Source organism: Trypanosoma rangeli (genome assembly GCF_003719475.1).
Source record: "Trypanosoma rangeli strain AM80 chromosome Unknown Tra_15.4_contig_00350, whole genome shotgun sequence".
Lineage (NCBI taxonomy): Eukaryota > Euglenozoa > Kinetoplastea > Trypanosomatida > Trypanosomatidae > Trypanosoma > Trypanosoma rangeli.
The window spans coordinates 4,858-17,669 of NW_021706093.1; the positions used below are offsets into that span (position 1 = coordinate 4,858).

General features: G+C 55.6%; 7 protein-coding genes across 7 annotated transcripts in view, besides 11 other annotated features; all 7 read right to left on the reverse strand.

Moving 5' to 3' along the window:
• Positions 1 to 24: a microsatellite.
• Positions 25 to 57: a microsatellite.
• Positions 58 to 67: 10 nt separating this feature from the next.
• Positions 68 to 105: a microsatellite.
• A 101-nt stretch (positions 106 to 206) lies between these two features.
• Positions 207 to 1,736, reverse strand: TraAM80_07854 (uncharacterized protein; the record flags this gene model as incomplete). The annotated part of the gene is made up of 1 exon (XM_029384627.1): positions 207 to 1,736. The coding sequence occupies one exon, from the start codon at positions 1,734 to 1,736 to the stop codon at positions 207 to 209; it is 1,530 nt and encodes a 509-aa protein (XP_029235536.1).
• Positions 1,737 to 2,148: 412 nt separating this feature from the next.
• Positions 2,149 to 2,166: a microsatellite.
• Positions 2,167 to 2,490: 324 nt separating this feature from the next.
• Positions 2,491 to 3,942, reverse strand: TraAM80_07855 (uncharacterized protein; the record flags this gene model as incomplete). Its single annotated transcript, XM_029384628.1, has 1 exon — positions 2,491 to 3,942. One exon carries the CDS (start codon positions 3,940 to 3,942, stop codon positions 2,491 to 2,493), a length of 1,452 nt encoding a protein of 483 aa, XP_029235537.1.
• A 261-nt stretch (positions 3,943 to 4,203) lies between these two features.
• Positions 4,204 to 4,237: a microsatellite.
• A 564-nt stretch (positions 4,238 to 4,801) lies between these two features.
• Positions 4,802 to 4,852: a sequence feature (A-rich).
• Positions 4,804 to 4,851: a sequence feature (GA-rich).
• Positions 4,853 to 4,856: 4 nt separating the features above from the next.
• On the reverse strand, positions 4,857 to 6,659 carry TraAM80_07856 (putative ecotin; the record flags this gene model as incomplete). Its single annotated transcript, XM_029384629.1, has 1 exon — positions 4,857 to 6,659. The coding sequence occupies one exon, from the start codon at positions 6,657 to 6,659 to the stop codon at positions 4,857 to 4,859; it is 1,803 nt and encodes a 600-aa protein (XP_029235538.1).
• Positions 6,660 to 6,924: 265 nt separating this feature from the next.
• Positions 6,925 to 6,948: a microsatellite.
• A 112-nt stretch (positions 6,949 to 7,060) lies between these two features.
• On the reverse strand, positions 7,061 to 8,938 carry TraAM80_07857 (uncharacterized protein; the record flags this gene model as incomplete). Its single annotated transcript, XM_029384630.1, has 1 exon — positions 7,061 to 8,938. The coding sequence occupies one exon, from the start codon at positions 8,936 to 8,938 to the stop codon at positions 7,061 to 7,063; it is 1,878 nt and encodes a 625-aa protein (XP_029235539.1).
• Positions 8,939 to 8,951: 13 nt separating this feature from the next.
• Positions 8,952 to 8,977: a microsatellite.
• Positions 8,978 to 9,053: 76 nt separating this feature from the next.
• Positions 9,054 to 9,077: a microsatellite.
• Positions 9,078 to 9,469: 392 nt separating this feature from the next.
• TraAM80_07858 (ecotin) lies at positions 9,470 to 9,904 on the reverse strand (the record flags this gene model as incomplete). Its single annotated transcript, XM_029384631.1, has 1 exon — positions 9,470 to 9,904. One exon carries the CDS (start codon positions 9,902 to 9,904, stop codon positions 9,470 to 9,472), a length of 435 nt encoding a protein of 144 aa, XP_029235540.1.
• A 354-nt stretch (positions 9,905 to 10,258) lies between these two features.
• TraAM80_07859 (uncharacterized protein) lies at positions 10,259 to 12,127 on the reverse strand (the record flags this gene model as incomplete). Its single annotated transcript, XM_029384632.1, has 1 exon — positions 10,259 to 12,127. The coding sequence occupies one exon, from the start codon at positions 12,125 to 12,127 to the stop codon at positions 10,259 to 10,261; it is 1,869 nt and encodes a 622-aa protein (XP_029235541.1).
• Positions 12,128 to 12,254: 127 nt separating this feature from the next.
• Positions 12,255 to 12,296: a sequence feature (A-rich).
• A 259-nt stretch (positions 12,297 to 12,555) lies between these two features.
• The window catches only part of TraAM80_07860 (ribonucleoprotein p18), a gene marked incomplete at both ends in the record, with an annotated part of 741 nt that continues 484 nt past the window's right edge, over positions 12,556 to 12,812 (reverse strand). Inside the window, one exon of the mRNA XM_029384633.1 lies at positions 12,556 to 12,812. This exon is cut by the window's right edge and continues 484 nt beyond it. Within this exon, the coding sequence (XP_029235542.1) occupies positions 12,556 to 12,812 (257 nt within the window).

Sequence of the window (12,812 nt, forward strand, 5' to 3'; positions counted from 1 at the left end):
ACACACACACACACACACACACACAGAGAGAGAGAGAGAGAGAGAGAGAGAGAGAGACACACGAACGAAGAAAAAAAAAAAAAAAAAAACTACAAAAAAAAAAAACTAAGGGCGGGAGCAGACACACTAAACCGTGGGTCGGGTCTCTTCACGGACGTGTCACTGGCAAGATCCACCTTGGACCCGATCCACCCTCCACATGACAATCACTTCACCTTCTGCGCCAGCTCTTCCTCTGCAAGAGTCCTCAGCAGCTTTTCCATGTGGCGTCGCATCAGCAGCAGCGCCACATCCGTCAGAATAAATAAAGAGCTCAGCGCAAAGATGATCAGAGCCAGTTTTATATTGATCTCGCAGCGCAGAGTCTCCGTGTTGTACCGGTAGGGAAGGAATGAGCCGCAATCGGGTGGGGCGCCGCAACGGTCAATACTCGGAAAGTAGTATTCGCCCCTCCCACATTGCTTCGGCAAGACACACGCTATTGACTCCTTACGTGACGCATTCATTCCGGGGAAGAAGCCATCCGAGTTGAAGTTTGATGCATGCATTTCCACTAGCGGCAGCCCAGCCGTCGGTGGTGAGAAGCTGGGGTTGCGTGCGAAGGAAATAACCAGGTCCCGAATGAACAACACCCCAATCACCACTTTTGGCATTTCCACAGCATTGTTGGAATCCTTCAGCGCGGCGCTGATGGAGCCGGAAGAGTTTAGACGCAAATGCCCCTCCCGGTCGACCATCTGGTTGAGGTCCACAAAAAGGGAAGACTCACTAAATTTTGTCTGCGTGTGGTCAATACAGAGTTTCACTACGATTTTTAACACCGGCAATAAACCCTTGAGCAGGTTGGGCACTTTGCAAACGAGTTGTTCCTTCGGCGTCTCCGTGAGGGTTGTTATTTGCTTCTGGAAGGAGCAGGCCCCAGCGTCGCGCAGCGACGTCTCCGAGTTAGGTTTGCTGGCGATCCACCCAGAGATGCCTGTGAGCACTTCACGAGGGAAAAAAATACCCTCGACGGCCTCTGTCACGCTTATCTCCGCCTGCAGCAACCCCACGAGAATGCGGTCGTCGATATCACTGACGATGTTGGACACGGGCACATCACACAAGTACAGCCCCACAGGAAAAATAAGCCCTAACCCCATATAGGCACCTCCAAAAGGCATCTGGTTTATTTGCCAGACTTGGCAATCAAACACGAAGTTTTCCGGGGGGCTCGGCGACCACACCTCGTATTGGGCTATCTTGCGTGCGGAGACATCCAGCACAAACACTGCGTAGCCCTCCCCACAGCAGGGTGAACCCACATGCAACCCCAGCACTGCTGGGGGACCAGTTTCACTATTATTTATGGCCTTCTGATCAAACAAGAGACCTACGCCTCCGTTGGTGCAACTCCGCACACATTGACTCAGTGACGCAAAATCGCGCAACTCGACATCAAAACCGTGGCTGATACCCGGCGGAGCGCGGAGGTCAATGAGGAGCAGGCCGCGCACAAGCCTTCCCACTCCGGTGGAACACAGGCTCTCTTTCACCAACCCAGCTTCACCCGGGAGGGACGTACAATTTACACGCTCCTCTGAGACCAATCTGCCATCTTTTACTGACAGCCTGTAGACAAACAAAGCACCAACATGTTCTCCGACACCCGATAGCGCCAGTGTGGAGGAGGCAAGCAACATGAGAGCCAGCACAACGCTTGACCTCAGCATCTGCGATACCCCCAGTTTTCCCATTGCCTGCCCCAAGTTTATAAACCTAGGGCAAACACCAACTAACAAAACTAATATGCGTATATTTGGCGTATGCGGCGCCCCGTTTTCCTTTTCTCCCTACACTGCTTCACCTCCGGACTTGTGGCCCTACCCCACACGCATCATGGAAGCAGAAACAGAGAAAAACATCAACCAGAAAAAAAAAATGTCACACGAACCACAAAAACACTGCCGCATAAGTGGCGTAGATGCATTGGGCACATGCGTGGGGTGCGTGTGTAGGTGCGAGGGAATGGAAAATAAATATCTTCACTTGCCCGTTTGATTACTGCCCCCTTTCTCTTTATCCTTCGCTGCACGTGTGGTGGCTTTTCCGGTGGCCCCCGTCACGGTCACACATGCACTGAAGACAAACCGAATCAAACATATATACAGAGAGAGAGAGAGAGAGGCCTACATCCAATGATAACACTGATGGTGGGAGCAAGCAAACTGACGGATCATTAATGATAAAAATCAAAAACAAACACACAACCACAAACGATAGTAACAGGGAAGGGGCGGGAACATCAGCCATCAGTTCCCTTAAGCCACACACACACAGAGAGAGAGTGGAAAAAAAAAGAAGCTTAGAAAGCGAATCTCGCTACCAAAAAAAGTGTGCCCACACACGCACTTACATGTCCACTACCCCACCTCTGCAGGACAAAGACGACCGCGGCAATGACGCGCAGCAGCGGCCCGCCCACTCACCCACCCACTTTACCTTTTCCCTTCACGCATTGGATTCACCGCTCATCTCGCACTCCAGAGGTAAGGCCAGATCAGGTGTCGTAGACCTCTTCTCCTCGATTTTCACAACGTCCTGCAGGGAAAGGCGCCGCACCGTTGCCTTGGCCACCTCCAGCTCCCGTGACAGCAACGCCAACTCCCTTCTCTGAGTCTGCAGCAGCTGCTCCTTGTTCGCCAGCTCCTCCTTGAGGTGCGCAACGGTGGCCTCCAACAGCGACACCAACTCCAGCTGCGACACGGCCGTGTCACCCGTCACAGTGGCACCACCATTTTCCCCCACATTAGGTGTACTTCCCCCCACCGCAGTCACTGCCTCCTCTTCCTCCTCCTCTTTATCCCGTCCTCCATCGCGCGGTTCGCGCTGGGATGGGGCCACCATAGTCGCAGGGGCATGACTCTCACATACAGCGCCCGCGCAATTGCTGTCAGTGTGCGACGCCTCTCCCTCCTTCGACTTTTTGTCATGGTACAGTGGAATGACGTTCAGAAGCGGCTTGCGCAGTGACGGAATCACAGCAACCTTCTTGGCGAATTCAAACTGCCTCGGCACTGTGACGGAGTTCGTCCAAGTCCCCGCATTGCTGCCTTTTAGGCGCCTCTCCGCCTTCGCACGCAGCTGTCGTGCCTCCTCCATTCGCTCCAGGTGGGCAACAACACTCGGGTCCTCGCAAAGGTCTGAGTCGGCATGCGTGGAGCTCCGCCAACGCGGTAGACTCCGCAACGTTGCCACCTGCGGTTGAAATGAACACTCTTCAAGGCTATCACGCAGAAACTCCTGCTGCAGCTGTTGAAGCGACCGCTCTCGGCCCTCAAGCCACAACTGTGACTTGGCGTACATGGCGTCGGGTCTTGTCACGTAGTACCGACCGGCGGCCTTCACTTGGGCATTAAAAAAACGCTCTTCTTCAGTGAGCCAATCATGAATGTTTCTGTGCTTGCCGCTGAGAGCCACAGCTGGACCGCTAAAGGCTCGACACAACGCGGCCCCACTATGAGTCTCCGCCACTCCGCCACGAGAACCCGTCTGAGCCTTCCACCCTTCAGGCATGGGATCTGCACTTCCAGGAAAAGTGTTCAGCTCTCGCGGCCACTGAAGCCGCCTTTCCTCACCTGCGTTATTAGCGGATTCCCCGCGCTGCAGTTTCCTGTCACGCCCACCGTCAACGCATCCCGTCTTCTTCAGCACGGGTGAAATGGAGGTGATGCAGGGCGACAACAAGACACCACCACGCGCCTCACTGCCTGGCCGCACAGGCAGCGGCGAAAAGGCCTCCCCCTCCACAGCATTCAACGGTGTAGCAGTCCTCAATGCATCGCTGCCGCCTCCATTGGGGCTTTTGGGTGGCTGTGTGCTACTTGCCTCACTAGTGTCCAGAAACTTGCGGTACTCCTCGAGACGAGCCCGATGGCGGGAAATAACGTCTTCCACATCCATCACCTGCAGACTTCGCCGACAGCAACGAAAAATACGCAATGCCGCGTTAACTCCTTCCCCGTTCTGTAACGCTGGGCAACACACCCTTTCCCCCTCATCACAGTGCCAGTAAGAGAAAGAGGAGGAGAGAGGAATCTCGCATGCGCCCACGCAAGCAGCAAGGCAATGACACGGCAGAGACGCAACCGTCCCAGCTCAATAAAGATATGAGGCAGCACCTCTTCTCCCCGGCGTGACGTCCTGCACGGATGCATGAGAGAAAAACAACAAACAAACAAACAAACAAACAAACAAAAAAAAAAACGCAATGAAATATGGGAAACGCACGTAAAACCACACATTCTAAATTGGGGTTCGCAAAAGCGGGGGTCTGTCGGCTGGCACAGAAGGGGCACCGCAGTGCGTGCGCTCCTGCGCCCTGCGAAGGACAAATTCTGATTACTTTTGGCGACTGAACCTCGCCTCTTCCCTCTGCCCTGCGCGTCGTCATTTTGGCGACAAGGTCGACTGTGTTGCCCTCTGCGTGCGAAACTCGGCAAGAAGAAGTATGCTCTCTCCCTCCCTCCTTAGCAAGAGACGCTGAGTAGATATAAACGTGCGACTGCATCCCCTAACTGACAGCACCCTTATCCCCAACACACAACCACACGCAAGAGGTGTGGCGACGTCACAACCCAAAAAACAAATGCCATGTATCGTACACACAAAAAAACAACAACAGCACACACGTCATACACATTTTTTTTTTCCCCCTTCCTTTGCTGAGTGCTGCTTGCGCTACCACCCCCACATCCCAAGAGCGGGCCCAACCCCCACGCAAAACAACAAACTCAATGCTCCTGCTCCAAATTCCTTCACGACAAAAAAAAAAAAAAAAAGGAAGACAAAAAATATGCCAACAAAACAAAACGTTCTCAGAAGGGACAAACGTAGCTGCCGATGCGCATCAGCAGTGGCCGCTTGGCGTGTGGCGCAGGTGCGATAAGAACACCGTCTGGGTGCTTCGTTGGATCAATTTGCCCCTCATCCTCGTCCTTTTCAATCCCTTCAGCGTGATTTTCGTTGCCGTTGATAAAACGTCTGTCTCGCCTTTCCTCGGCAGTGGTGTAGTAGCACAAGAAATCGAGGACGTAGCTACCCTTCGCTGCCAGGCACTCTTCAATGATGGCATCCGTGTGGTTGGCTCCGGGGACCAAAATGTACTCAATATCTACCGGTCGTGCCTGACAGTTGCCAGGACCTTGATCACCGTTTGTGTACTGCTCGGCCAAGCGTGCCCGTTGAGCGTTGCGCATGATAAAGGCGAGGTTTGCCGACTCCGATACGGGTGCGCTGCAGTCCGCATCCCCATGAATAAAGTACATGCGTTGGGGGAGAAAATCAAAGATGTTTTTGGGGAGCACCTCCCCTGTGCAGCCGCATCGACGCTCATCAAAGTACAACGCCGGCGAGTAGCGGGGCAGGAGGGAGCGGCCACCGGCAATTTGGTACAGCACGCTGCGGTAGAGCCCCCGGCGATCAAAGTGCTTCACCAGACCGCAAATATTATAAATTCCACTCAGTCCAACGTATTGGCGAATGGAGTCGCGAGGGTTGTACCGGGGGACATTGTAGGCCTTTTTGCTCGGCGGTGTCCCACCAAAGACGGCGTGCGCGCTTACCTGCGCCTGCGAAATCAGCGACATCATCGTGAGGTGGGCGCCAGCAGACTGCCCAATGAGCGTGATGTCCCTGACATCCCCTCCGTAGCGCTCGGCGTTCTTTATCACCCACCCCACTGCATCTGAAATGTCAAGCACCATCCCCTCCATGTCTGTCTGCGGAAAGTTGCGGTAGTCGGGACAGAACACAACGTACCCACGTGCGGCAAGAAGAGGCGCCAAAAGAAAGTTCCAAAAGGAGTAACCAACAATCCACGCACCGCCCACAACGGAGATCACAATAGGGAACTTTTTGCGCTGAAGTCGTGACCGTGACGAGATCTTTCGCTCCTGCTCCATCATGCGAAAGAGTGCGTCGAGGGGGACCGGCAAGTAAATATCAAGCGTGGCACGGTTGTGAAGGTTTTTCCTGTCCTCCTCGTCCTCATCATCCTCCGACTCTCCTGTTAAGGTGGGGTCCACAGCTGCGCTCGGCGCCCAGTCGGGATTTTTCTGCTCCCCCGCTGGCTCGACGGCGCCTGAGGCACCGTCCGCGACGGAGGCGGCGGCGGCGTAGTAGTTTCGAATAAACTCCACAGTGCCACTGAAGGAGCCAACTCTCGACATCATTCCTTCATCCTCCACAACTCCTGACGGCGAGGTTGGCGATGATAATCCCGGCGGCAGCCCCATCGTGAACCGGCCATCGGCGGGGTTTAGCGTTGAGGCCAGCAGCTCCACAGCGTCCATGTCCGGGTCCATGCACCGACCAGACGCGGCCGTATCGCCGCATTCTTCGTCGCACCTCGCTGGGGGGATGCGTGCCACCTTCTGGAGGAATATCTGCAAGTTGCGTTGCCTGGTTCGTTTGGAGGAGCGGTACGAGACACGGCGGATGACATTCGGCGACGTGAAGTGCCGAACCACGTTTGGAAGGAAGTAACCAATGTCGAGCACTGCAAAGGCGACTAGACGAATGGCCATGAACATCCACTTGACGCCCAGACCCATTGCTGCGAGTAGCTGTGCCGCTACGCTGATGATCCATAGGATCTGCTGCACAACATACTGGAACATTTGTGACTGTTCGCGGATCCCTCTCGCTACTAGCTTTCACATGCATTCACAGAGAAATAGAGAGAAAGTGACAAAGCGAGCCCTGTAACATGCTCCCCCCCCCCCCCTTGCGTCTTGCCCCTCGTTGCAGTGCCATCTTCAGCCTGGACGATGACAACAGGGCCAACACACACACAAAACAGACGGAAAACCTAAATACGCCACGGATGGCAGCAAAATGATGGCAATATCGAGAAAAAAACACACGCAGTAAATGGAGTACGACAAAAAAAAATATAATAAAAAAAAATGCAACAATCCCCGCATGCATCAGTTGGCCCTCCCCCAGTCCAAGTACACAGATACAAGGCGTAAATAATAGCACCGCCTCAATGCAAGAAGGAAAAATGTCCCAAGGCGCCTCACTTGTTGCGGGCAGCAGTGGCTAGGTCCCATAGATGCATAAAATAAACCCCCTGTACGGCAGTCACGGCGAGACGGGGCATGCTGCAACTTGGGCCAGCCTGCGTACCTGCAGCCACTTTTGTCACCGTAGGAGTCGTGCCGGTACACGCATTCGTGGTGTCTCTTGTTGCTTCTTTGGTGGTGGTGGTGGTGGTGGTGGCCATCGTCGACGTTGTCGCTGCGCATTTCTTCTTCACTGACACCGGGGGTCCTACCGCCACACCCGCTGCTTGCGAAGCGGCACTGTTTCTGTTTTCCGTCACTACTGTGTCCATGAGGCATGCGTGCTGGGGGGGCGGGGGGAGCTCCTCGAAGGGTTCCCCACACGCAGCGCAGGTGTTTGGGTCACCTGTCACAACATCCCGCGCTGAACAGGCCCCACAGGAGGTGCAGAAGAAAGCCGCGACAGGATGCACCACTTGCGCAACAAGGCACTCCACGTTTTCCGGCTCGTACACTACGGAGCAGCGACCGCCAAGGCCGAGGTCCAAAGAGGGAGGGGAGCAACTTCCACTCTGAACACCGTTTTTATCACTCTCAACCAGAGCCATGCACTCTTTCACGACTGCCCGACGAATTCGCCTGGCGATGGCGCTCGCACTACTTTCAGCAACAGCTGTACCCTCCGTAGAGAGCGGCGGCCTGCTGCGACCGCGTGTGCCGTTGCTTGGGTCACGCGAATTGGGCATCATCTGCCGTGTGTTGTTCATAAGGCCCTTGGCCCTTGTGTCACGCGAATCCCCGCGACGAGATGGAGAGACGCCTTTTTGCGCTGGATTCACCGTAATAGGCGTCGACGTCCACAGATGCCCCTGCCGAGCGTACCCGTGGGGATGAACAGACAACTTCGTACCAAACTCGGGGATCTGCGCCGTTGTCTCTGTCTTCATTGCGGAGGTGCGACCAGAAAGCGCGACGCCACCCGTCACAGACTCCCGCTTTTCATCCGCAACCCCAGGCACGGGGAGAAGTCCCCTCGGACTGGCTGGATGCCACAAACTCCGTAGCCGCACGGGTGCCCCACGCTCATCCCACTCAATCACCTCACTACTGCCCACGCCCAATTCAATCCCCCCGTTATTCCTCGCGTCCGTGGTGGCGCACTCCGCCACTTCGGCGAGAAGGACGGGATACAGGGTGCGCTCTGCCTGCGAGACACGCTGACTGACATCTACGACCATGTCGATCTCCTCGCCATTTCCTATCCTACCAGCAGCACCGCACTCCGCCTCGTTGCAGGCAGCAGTAGTCGCACGTCTCTTTGGCTCCTGCTCTACTGTCCCCGGTGGTGTCGGGCAATAGCCGTCGTACCACACTGGAAGAAGGCCTTCCGCCTTGGCCGTGCCACTGGTCTTGTCATTTCCCCCAGCACCGACCGACCTCGATGTCGACAGAGCCCCCGACTCTGTGGGGGAACCATGCACGCTCACGGAGAGTGCGGAAGACGACGCTTGCTGCCCTTCCCCTCCTTGCAACCGTTGTTGTTGTTCCTGTTGTTTGCGTTGAGGCTGCTGGTTCTGCCGACGGACATCCTCGCGAATCATATAACGCCTCATCTCCACACTGGTTGCGCGTGACTCCTTGAGAGCACCTTGGCGCAGCGCTTCCAGCGCCATGTCAAGGTTGCGCAACCCCTCCCGCCCTCTACTGTACATTTGCGCACCGGCCAGCGCGGTACGCAAACAAACACGCTGCAACGACGGCTCCACAACACGCCCTCCCCTCCTTTTTTTCCCTTTGCAGTGCCTTACTATTGTACTTCCTTCGGCATGTGCAGCATCAGAGGAAAAGCAGACACATCCCTGCAGAAAGGCCGCAAACCTCCATCCCTTCATAATGGACGGAGACGTGCGTGGTGTGTGTGTGTGTGTGTGCCAACTCAACGCGGTTAAAGTGGGCGTAAGCGGCAGGTGTGCACGCCTCACAGCACCCCCATCGCATGGAGGGCGTTAGTAGTAGTAGTAGTAGCAGTAGCCGCCCCCGCTGGAGTAGCTGGGCCCGGAAGGTGGACTGAACCAAACAAAAAAAAAAAGGTAACAAAAACACCTGTGATCATCGTCTTCCAACGCGGCACGTTTTTACAATACAAAACGAGGAACAAATAAACAGCATCAAAATAAGACCAACACGATGGCCAAAAAGGAGTGCACTTTCGGTCACGACTAGTCGCAACTGGCCACACACCCTTTTGTTTTGTTTTTGCGTTTTCTTCCCACAAGCCCCCTTACTTGGCAGAAGGATAGAGAGAGAGGGATGGGTAAAACGTCACGAGGACGACGACGACAAACAGAAACGTGCATAAATAAACACACGAGCTACAGATAGAAAAAAATATTGTTTACATCAAAACAAGGCGACAAGTTGGTTTAGAGCTCAGTCGCAACGCACTCCTCGCCGCCCTCCCAGATGCGGTAGCGCAGCTTGGCATCTTCGGGAACGTATACAACCACCGGGCGTTTACTGTTGTACCCAACCAGGCCTCGCCGACCAAGAGCCACAAACTCCGTCCGTGGCTCAACGCCGGGGGGCACCGCCATGCGTGTCCGCTCTGTGCGACCCAGGCTGACCCTGTGGTAGGGATAGGCGCGTCCCTCCAGGCTGTGCTCCTCAACGCCGCCAACGATGAAGTTGTGATTCACGCCATCCACAAGCTGCATGCGGCCAGGGACGAGTTCCAGCATGCGGTGCTCCCTCTCCACCTCATCATGCAAGGGATCAAGTAGAAACTTGCAGCACCGTTCACCCTCCTCCGGTGGAGGGAATTTTTTAGTGACCTGGCAAAAGTCCTTCGGGTCACGCATTTGAGGAGATACACAGACACACGCAAAAACCACCGCCACCTGCGGAAACAAAGGCAAAAAGAAGAGAAAACAAAAGGTGAACGGCAGAATGCAAGAACACAGCGACCGGCATCGCACGCGTACAGGCGTCGCCCCGCCTGGGCGAAGAAAATGCGCCACTTTGTTTCGTCCCCCTCCTTTTTTTTTGCTCGTCTGCGTCTCCCCATCACTCTTCGTTGCGTTAATATTCTCCTCGGTGTTGATTTTACGGCAGGACACCTTTTTCCTTTTTGGCAGTCGCCGCCTCCCTTTGTGTCCTCCCACTTTCTTTCTTTCCCCCCTTCTCTCTCCTCCTCTTTCTCTCGTTTTTTTCTTTCACCCCCCGTCCCCGCCGCCTGCGCCGTCGTCCTTGGCAGCGGCAGCGGCGGCCGAGCGTGCGGGTGCTGCTCGTGTCGCCTTTTCCCGCTGCGTCTCCTCCCGAAGTCGTTGCTTGTACTGCCTCAGGCGGTGCTGCACCTTCTTCGTTGGTGGGACAAGCGTGTGAAGGGGTTTGCGTTGCGCTGCCGGTTCGAGCGGGTTAGTAATATCCTCCGAGGGAGACAGCTGATCAATCACCCCGCTGCGCGCAAAATACATGTACCCGCTGTACGGCAGGTTACTCTTCTGCGACCACCACTTCATTGGCCGCGCACTCGGGGCGTCGTCGAAGACGTAGTGGTCCACACCCTGGTGCAGGTTGTACTCAAACAGCATGATCGGGGCCCCGCGGACGAATGGAGAGCCAACGGTCCCGCCTGTCGGGTACACACCGTGCTGCTGTTCCAGCTGTTCCTCGCCGCCAAACACGGCTGGCTTCGACATCTGCAGCTTAAACGGCAGGTCCGCTTCAAGCGGGACATACGGCGGCGGTGTGCGCGTGGCCCAACTCAGGGGCACTAACTTCTCAAGTTCCTCATCATCCTCCTCTTCTTCTTCGGTGCCAGGACGCTCGCTGGCAGCCCCTTCTGTGTGACTTCGCAGCGGCCTCACGAGACGGCAGCGCAGGGCGGAGGCATGCGCCAGCTGATGCACCGCATCAAGCGCCGTCATGGCAGGGGCCTCAAACTGACCCAAGTAAAGTCGATCCTGCTGCGCCACCTGCGAGGAGGCAATGATGCCTACGGCCTCCGAACCACTCGTGCCATTGCCAAAGAAACGCATGTGTGACGCCAGCAGAGAGACTTCGCACTCACGCTGCTTGCCCACTTCCTGTGGTGGGACGAGGTCATACGTGAAAGCCCCGAGTTGACTTTGCAGGGCCCCGATGCGGCGTGAACGCTGCCAAAGCATCGGTTTCCGCTGAAACCATGTGCCGTAGCCCTCCACCTGTGAGACGGCGATCACACCACGTGGGATATCTGGTTTCTGAAAGTTAAAGACGCCCCGTATATGCCCATGTGGACCCTCCTCTAGGTCGAGTACGTCCATGGCATCAAGCGGGCCAACGTGCACAATATCCGTGCGCAGCCGCTCGCCGCGGATACCAAACGCACACGACACAAAGGACTGTTCAACAATTCCCTTCGGCCGAAGCAGGCTGTGCTGGGCATGATGCAGGAGGTAAACACCATGACCCTTTTGTACAATGTGCCGCAGGGAAAAGTTGACATGCCGCGACATACACTCCAGTGTAAGCAGTTTGTTGTGGTCGATTGTGACACGGCAGCCTCCGTCACTGTTGCCGTGCAACGACGCGGATGGGCCTTCGGACGACGGCGGTGGCGCATTGGGTGGTGCGAAAGCGGCAGCGTCAGTAGCCTCAACCCCCGCATGCGTCCTGTGTTGTTGTTCCTGCGCCCGGTGTTGTCGTGGGCGAAACGTTACCTGCGGCAGAAGCAACGGGGCCCACTGCGGGTCGTCAAACTTGTACGTTGCCACGTACGTGTTAATCTTATTCATGTTTTTGCTTCGACGCATAGACGCCACACAAAGCTCGTCCGGGTCACGCACCCAACGACGCGGGTTAACAACACCGCTTCCATCCGCATGAGGAGAGTGAAACTCCCTCGTCGTGTCCCGCATCCGCACGTGAAGGCTCGTCGACGCTGATGCTGCGCCCTTCTCACCATCTGTCTTGCCTGCACCAGTGTGCAGAAGAGGCACCGTGGCCTGTGGCTGCGCAAACGCCATGGGGTACGTCAAGAGCCGAATACGGGCAGAGCTGGGCGGGTGCGGCGGCGCAAAGAGCCAGAGTTGACGCTGCATCCGGCAATGTATTGCTGCGGTTGTTGGTTTCGCTGCTGCGGGCAAGTGTGACGCACACGGCGTGCTGCTGTGCCCTTCCCTGCACCCTCAACCACTTGATAGAGACAGGGACAGAGAGACAGGCGGAAAAACAATAATATTAGAAAAATGAAAACAAAACAAAACAAAAAGGGAATGGATAACAGGCAACGGCCCACAATGAACCCACGCACAATTTCACGTCAGTGCCTCGCCAGTTGAAATGCATTCATTCCTCCCACACATCTCCCACCTACTTACACACACACACACGTACAGAGATGTACCCATTTTCTCGCCAAACATCTCATTCAACCAAACGCTAATAACCCGAGAATAACTCCTACCTATTTTAACACCGTTCGTCTCACACGCATTCAACAGACACAAACACATTAGACTACCCTTCCCTACTCAATCTTCACGTCGAAGAGGCCGACCTGCTTTGAGAGGTGGCCGGGGTGCTCCTCACCCTCCGTCTTGGCCTTTTCCGCGTTCGCATCGTTCTGCTTCACGAGGTCGGCAGGGCACGACTTGAACTCCGCCTCCATCACCTTCTGGATGCAATAGCCGAGGCGGAACTGCCCGCTCTTCACGCACTCCTTCATCACCCACGTCCAGGACTCCTCGTTCGGTTTCATCTTGTTGCGGTGGCTCATCTCCTCCA